Source organism: Xenopus tropicalis, chromosome 2, assembly GCF_000004195.4.
Source record: "Xenopus tropicalis strain Nigerian chromosome 2, UCB_Xtro_10.0, whole genome shotgun sequence".
In the NCBI taxonomy this organism is placed as follows: Eukaryota; Metazoa; Chordata; class Amphibia; order Anura; family Pipidae; genus Xenopus; species Xenopus tropicalis.
The window spans coordinates 157,762,353-157,770,330 of record NC_030678.2 but is presented as its reverse complement, the minus strand read 5'-3'; the positions used below and the strand labels follow the sequence as shown (position 1 = coordinate 157,770,330).

Genomic DNA, 7,978 nt, shown 5'->3' with positions numbered 1-7,978 from the left:
TGTGCACACAGCAGTTTTGGGTGGAGGACCCCTGTAAATAAACAGTATAGCCTATTGATAATGGATTCTGTTGCATTTGTTTTCCATTAAACTGGTAGATAAGATGAGGCACAGGTAATTTCAACTGTGCTGTCATCAAACTTAGAGTTTCCTCTAAACCAGTGATCCCCAACCAGTGGCTCATAAGCAACATGTTGCTCCCCAACCCCTTGGATGTTGCTCCCAGTGGCCTCAAAGCAGATCTTCATTTTCAAATTTCTGACTTGGAGGCAAGTTTATGAGGCAAAAAGACCACGGGTACTGCCAGAGTCTCCTGTAGTCTGCCAGTTTACATTGGGCTACTAAATAACCACAGCCTATATTAGTCAACCCCAAGGGACTGCTCTAAACCCTCCGGTTTAATTAAAACATTTTATGTATTGCCATTTACATAAGTATTACTATGTGTTTACAATTTCCTTACAGATGGCTGTGAAGGGGGTCTGCTTATTAGAAAGGGGTTGTTACCCTTTAAAGGGAACATATTTTTTCTTAGAAGGGATACAAAGTGCCTTTTATGTTTTAGAGCTTAAAAAAATATATGTAATACCTCCATCACATGAACAAAGACCAGAGATCCAGGTGTACAAAGAGCAGGTAGATTTCTCATTGGAGGATACTACACTGGCCCTGAAGAGCTGGGGGAAAAGAAACCAACCACAACATTTTAGACTACAACTCCCTGTGTGCTTTCAGTGGGGTTCTTCAGTTTCCCCCCACACTCCCAAAACATACGGGCAGGTTCATTGGCTCCTGAGGAAATTGGTCCTTGTGAATATAAAAAGGATTGTAAGCTTCACTCAGGGCTGTGTTTATATAAAGGCACCCGTAGGCCTGTGCCTAGGGCAGCAGCTTTGCCCACTGGTGCTTATTTATAAATATGAAAAAGTAAATGTTAAAAAATAAAAATATCTTATAAATGTCTGTTGTTGGGTATTATGGTCAAATTTGGCAAGGGCACTGGGGTGGCACCTTGAGACTGGAACAGGCACGGTATGAAAACGCTATGGCGTTTGTACCCATTGCTAAAGGGCATTGGTGCTATCAGCTCTACTGCGAGAGTTGCACTGAAGGAAGCTTCTCTGGGGCAGAGACTGGTGGAAATGGTGTATAATTTCTATACAGCACTGTGGAAATGTGTCAGCACTATATAAATGAACTATAATAATGTGAGGGAAAGCAGAGGTTTGTGGTCAAGAAACCATTAAAAATGATTTATTATACATAGGGTTAGGGTTGCTATATATTTTTGTTGAGATTTGCATTTCTACCGCTTAAACTGCAACAAAATGTATAATATTGCAGCTCAGGGAGGCGGACAGAATGATGCAATATGTATGCATGTATATCTTTATTTATAAAGTGCTACTTATGTACGCAGCGCTGTACAGAAGAAAGAGAAAGAGGGCAAAGACAATATATACAGTATGGTGCCAAATACTGCCCCATTCTAATACTAAATATTGACTGCATATTTGGAAATCTTGGGATTTATTAGTTGTTGCCAATTTTTTTTACCATAGATTTAAGTGGATATAACTATAAAGGGGCACACTATCTTTATTTTTTATACTGATGCCTTCTTTAAGTGATTTTTCCTTTTATCATCAACCTTTTATCTCATGTTATGATACATTTTGCTTTAGCAATTATTCGCTATATCAAGCATTTTGTTTAAATAGTTTATTTGAAACAAATCTTTCTTTTTAACGTGAGATGTAAAAGGATTAGGCTGATGCCACACGTGGCGTTTTTACGCTGCGTATTTTCTAATTCTCTCAGCGGCTGAAAAACGCCCAATATCATCATCCATAGAAATAACTTGAAAAGACTCGAAGCAAACCACACAAAGCGTAAATACGCTAGAAAACGCCTTAGCACGGATTTTTCAAGCGTTGGCTGAAATACGCCAGTATTTGCACAGCCAGCTATTCCTATGTATACACAAAGGCAGCTGCCAGACCTAGCGGAAATACGCAGCGTTTTTTACTATTTCGCACTATTAGCTCCATGGAAAAGGGATTTGCTATGTCACCAGTACTAGGCTGAAAAACGCCATAGTCAGGGGCTGTGTGGCTTGTGCGGCGTTTTTAGGCTGAGAAAAAACGCAGCGGAAAAACGCCGCGTGTGGCATCAGCCTTACAGAACATTCCTTTACCGGTGCTCCATCTGCTGCTATGCTCTCTGTACCTTTTGCTTAATTGTTACTAGTAATTTCTCTTTGTTTTCATACAATTAAAAATATTCTATAACTATATAAAAAAGGATTTCTAGTGGATTTGTTGATTTAAAAAAAGAAATCAAATCATTATCTTCTGAAACTAAAGCACCAGTGTTGCCCGTTCAGTTCTGTACTTCACACTGTGGGTCGAACACTAGTGGGTCTGACAAGATGGCACTGCAGCCAGGTGTGTGTTTTGGAAAGAAGAGCTCAGCAGGACCCCCAGATACAGAAGAACGGCCCCTGCCTCAGCACAAGTGACCCCCTTCCTTACAAATCACTCAGTACAGTGTTATTTAGTACTTGGGCAGCAGCCCATAGCAACCAATCAGTGATTAGTTTTCTCCTTCCAGCTGCAGGTACAATACAAAAATAACAATCTGATTGGTTGCCATGGGTTACTGCCCAGGAACAAAAACTTGCTCTGTTTGGCAAACTTTACTCCCGCGTCTCCACACAAACAGCGCCTAGATCGTTTAAGAGCGCACACTAACACCAGGGGGCGGTAGCGCTAGTGTTTCCGTGTTCCAGGCGGGCTGGTTTGATGACGTATAGTCGACGCGCCGGAAGTTAGTCGCCTGAGTGCAGAGCGCTGGACTTCGTGGTGTTTGTAGTTCTATTAATCGGTAAGGCTGGCTCTTTCCACCAAACTGGAGAAGATGGCGGTGGAATCGCGGGTGACGCAGGAGGAGATAAAAAAGGAACCGGAGAAACCAATCGATAGAGAGAAGGTAATGGGAGAGTTCATTGAATGGGATCCGGTCCCAAATACAGCCGTGTTGTTACTCTGAGCGGAATCTCTCAGGCACCACATAGAACCCTGCCTAGAATTACTAATACCAATGCCTAGAATTACTAATACCAATGCCTAGAATTACTAATACCAATGCCTAGAATTACTAATACCAGTGCCTAGAATTACTAATACCAGTGCCTAGAATTACTAATACCAGTGCCTAGAATTACTAATACCAGTGCCTAGAATTACTAATACCAATGCCTAGAATTACTAATACCAATGCCTAGAATTACTAATACCAGTGCCTAGAATTACTAATACCAATGCCTAGAATTACTAATACCAATGCCTAGAATTACTAATACCAGTGCCTAGAATTACTAATACCAATGCCTAGAATTACTAATACCAATGCCTAGAATTACTAATACCAGTGCCTAGAATTACTAATACCAATGCCTAGAATTACTAATACCAATGCCTAGAATTACTAATACCAGTGCCTAGAATTACTAATACCAGTGCCTAGAATTACTAATACCAATGCCTAGAATTACTAATACCAATGCCTAGAATTACTAATACCAATGCCTAGAATTACTAATACCACTAAGCGCTACATGTAAGCGAAATGAATCACTCATGGTTAGTGTAGTGCCTAGGGCTCTATTGCCAGCACTTTTGAGCAATTAAAGGAAAACTTAACCCTTAGAAGGAATATGGGAAGAAACTGTATTTTATATACTGAATGTAATACAAAAGCCGGAAGGTTCAGCATCTCTATGATTCTCTATGGCTTCAATGAGCCAGGCCTTCTGAGTTATCATAGGAGCTCCCCATGTTGGATTTTGTTAGAGGTGTCACTGACACTGCACATGCTCAGTGTGCTCTGAGAAGCTAAAGCATAGGGGTTGTTACAAATCATGAAGTTCATATAAGTTGTTGCTGCAGGGCTGATTATTAAAGGAACAGTAACACCCAAAAATTAAAGAGTTTTAAAGTAAAAGAAATATAATGTACTGTTGCCCTGCACTGGTTAAAGGTAAAAGTTGTGTGTTTGATACAGTAACTCTACTATAGTTTATATAAATAAGCTGCTGTGTAGCCATGGGGGCAGCCATTCAAGCTGGAAAAAAGGAGAAAAGGCACAGGTTACATAGCAGATAACTAATAAGCTCTGTAGAATACAATGGTGTTTTATCTGTTATCTGCTAAGTGCCTGTGCCTTTTCTCCTTTGAATGGCTGCCCCCATGGCTACACAGCTAAATTCTTTATATAAACCATAGTAGTGTTTCTGAGGCAAACACACCAGTTGTACCAGTGCAGAGCAGCAGTACATTATATTGGAATTTCTTTTATACACTTGAATTTTTTTGGTGTTACTGTTCCTTTAAACTCAGAAGCTGACACTTGAGAATCTGAATTAATTACTAATCAGCTCAGGTACAGGACAGCAGCATAGTATGGGCAGTGAATCAGCAGGAAAGAAGATGGGGGGGCTACTGGGGGTACAGATCTTCCCTGCTAAAGGGTCGTGGTTGTGTTGCACAACATTTCTAACCTATTTTTTGTTAAGCTTTAGTTTTCCTTTAATGTGCACAAAGTGGGCAGTGTAACACAAGTGTAAATGTAACAAGCTTCTTCGCCAGATTCCCACATATCTACCATCCAGCCCAGTGTTCTGAACCAGATCTGCCTCAACCCATTGCCATTTTCTTCCTAGACCTGCCCTCTTCTCTTGAGGGTTTTCACAACAAACAACGGGAGACACCATCGCATGGATGAATTTTCGAGGGGAAACGTGCCATCCAGTGAGCTACAGATCTATACCTGGTGAGATAAGCAGTAAAGGTATTATGTTATGGGGGAAAATCCTGCTAGAATGTAAGGAAAGTGGGGGTCATTCCTGCTCTGCTCCAGTCTCACACAGAGTTCAGATAATGTGCCCATGTGGCAGACATGCTGCTATGCCACTACCCATGGGTTCTGCTCAGCAAACATGAGCCCTATAGTAAGCTATGCTATTACCCATGGTTTCTCTGAAAATTTTGAAAAGAGATTCTGATTTGAGCCACTAGGCCCCCTGTGTTTTTATAAATATTATGGAAATGCACTCCTGAGCACAGGTTTGGTATTTGGTTCAGACTGTAACCATATTTATAGAGCAGCGTGCATTTATGTATATAATATGTGAATTTAGTTTTTTGTAGTTCTTGTTTATGATATATATGATTTCATGTTTATCTGCTTTATTGCTTTTAGGATGGATGCCACGCTGAAGGAATTAACAAGCTTAGTTAAAGAAGTTTACCCAGATGCTCGGAAAAAAGGAACTCATTTCAACTTTGCTATTGTCTATCCGGATCCAAAGCGATCAGGCTACAGGTTTGGCTACATTTAGGAATTCTATTTTTATTTCTAACGGACCAGGCAGAAATATATCTGCAGTATTCCCAAAATGCAGAGTAGTGAGGTTCCCACTTCCCTCTGAAACAATTGCTCACTATTGCAGTAGAAGCCAGGTCCTAATCGGCTTTAGCTGCGAATGCTCAATGATGGCATTTGGTCTAGAGAAAAAAATGAAGCAATGGGAGATGGAGCACACCAACCCTGCTGCACTGCCCTGCACTTTGGGAACAGCAAAGGCAAACTGAGCTGTATTAATCTGCCAAGGAGCTGGTGAATAGTTAATATCATTTGCTGAAAACGCGCTGGCTTGGGATAACATGCTAATGAACACTGCACCACCATCTTCCCTCCTGTCCCAAAGATCCCTTGTGGCTTGCTGTGGCAGTGCGTATGTGCAGTAATTCACTGGGGCGCTGGAGAGGCAATTTGTTATGTACCCCCAGAGAATATACTTACTAACTCTAGTGCTCCTCTTGGCTGAAAAATGAACCAGCCCAGACTGTATTTCTTTGGAGTGCTTTATTTCTACTTCCCTGCTGTTAAAATGCAATACAGAAAAATATGGGATGACTATGCATGTGATTGGTCCATGACAGCCACAAGGGATCACTGGGTAATTCAGATGGGCCAGTGAATTTTTCAGTGAAAAGTAGGGGCCTGGGTGTGGCAAGTGAAGTGTTTTCCTGTCATGAATTTGTGCTGAGATATTCACTCGTCTATTCATTTGGGAAACACTCTGGGTCAGCCATTGCCAAGGATTACTGTTGAAGCTTTAATCATGGGTGCCAGGGGCTCACTGTGCTTTCCATTCAAGTGAAGTGGAAGCTAAATGAAAAACTAAATCAGTAATATAAGAAACACCATATAACTGAACCTGGTATGAATGTATTGGTGTTATAGGATGTAGTGTCCCTTTAGTGGTTTCCTGCTGCTAGCTAATGGCAAGTCATGTATAAATATTATATAAAATGTATTTCAGATAAAGCAATGATTATTTCATCAATGTTTCCTGCAGGGTGAAGGAGATTGGGAGTACAATTTCAGGCAGAAAGGGTTCAGATGACTCCATGACACTTCAATCACAAAGATTTCAGATTGGAGACTATCTGGACATAGCAATTACACCTCCAAACAGAGCTCCACCTCCTTCAGGGCGCATGAGGCCCTATTAACACATTTTTTTTTTTTTTTTTAAAGTGGACATTTTGCTTTTGTGATATCGGTTTTAAGGTCCTGAAAAAAGCAATGATCTTCAGTTTCAATTTATTTGGTTTTGTGCATTTTAAAATCTTATAAAGTCTTTGTTTTTTTTTTTCTTAAACTTTTTGTGTGATTATTTTGTATCTGAATGAACAGAAGTGGTGGCTCTGCACAGAGAGACAAGCCATTCATAGTAAAAAAACTGTAGCATTGGGACTATAGGCGCTTGGGGGGGCAGTGCAGTGAGGCAGCAGCAAGCAGGGGGTTGTTTATTTTGTTGCACTGGTTGCTGAGAGGGAGGTAATGCTGTGGTGGTGAGTGGGCGGGCACTTGCCATTGGCCTCCTTACCTATTGGCTTGCACAACCTTCCACTTCTCCGGGGCCAGCACTGCCAGCAGGGGGGTTACCTGAGCTAATACAGATGTCTCCTATATGGAGTGGTGTAAATCAGACTTCAAGGAAGACACATCTTTATAGATGCAAGATGTGTTTTCCTTGCAGTCTGATTTACACTGGCAAATATCACAGCTTGCAAGGCTAATCAGAGACAAGCTGTACAGAATGGTGTTTGACAGGGGCTTAGTGCCACTTAAGGCTGATGCCACACGTGGCGTTTTTTCTCAGCCTCAAAACGCCGCACAAGCCACACAGCCCCAGACTGGTGACGTAGCAAATCCCGTTTCCATGGTGCTAATAGTGCGAAATAGTAAAAAACGCTGCGTATTTCCGCTAGGTCTGGCAGCTGCCTTTGTGTATACATAGGAATAGCTTGCTGTGCAAATACAGGCATATTTTGGCCAACGCTTGAAAAATCCGTGGTAAGGCGTTGTCTAGCGTATTTCTGCATTGTGTGGTTTGCTTCGAGTCTTTTCAAGTTATTTCTATGGATGATGATATCGGCCGTTTTTCAGCCGCTGAGAGAATTAGAAAATACGCAGCGTAAAAACGCCACGTGTGGCATTAGCCTAAGATTGAAGTAAGGCTGATACCACATGCGGCGTAGGGCTGATTTTTTCGGCAAGCGGAAAAACGCTTGCCGAAAATTCAGCCCTACGCCTGCTACTTGTGCCTGCACCCAAATGAATGGGATACGCTCGGGTGCAGGCACATGTAGCCGATATACGCACGAAAACGCGAGACTTTGCATTCTCTCGCGTTTTCATGCGTATATCGGCTACATGTGCCTGCACCCGAGCGTATCCCATTCATTCGGGTGCAGGCACAAGTAGCAGGCGTAGGGCTGAATTTTCGGCAAGCGTTTTTCCGCTTGCCGAAAAAATCAGCCCTACGCCGCATGTGGCATCAGCCTAATGCCTGAATACTCTGGCAGCTTAAATGAATGAGTATATTATTTTTTTTTTATAGATC

The 7,978-nt window shown here is 41.7% G+C and overlaps 1 protein-coding gene across 1 annotated transcript; it reads left to right on the top strand.

Moving 5' to 3' along the window:
- Positions 1-2,851: 2,851 nt before the first annotated feature.
- Positions 2,852-6,730, top strand: sap18 (Sin3A associated protein 18kDa). The gene is given in 4 exon segments (NM_001016166.2): positions 2,852-2,991; positions 4,724-4,833; positions 5,263-5,385; positions 6,425-6,730. Coding segments are annotated over 4 exon segments (462 nt in total). The 5' UTR covers positions 2,852-2,919; the 3' UTR covers positions 6,582-6,730.
- Positions 6,731-7,978: the final 1,248 nt, after the last annotated feature.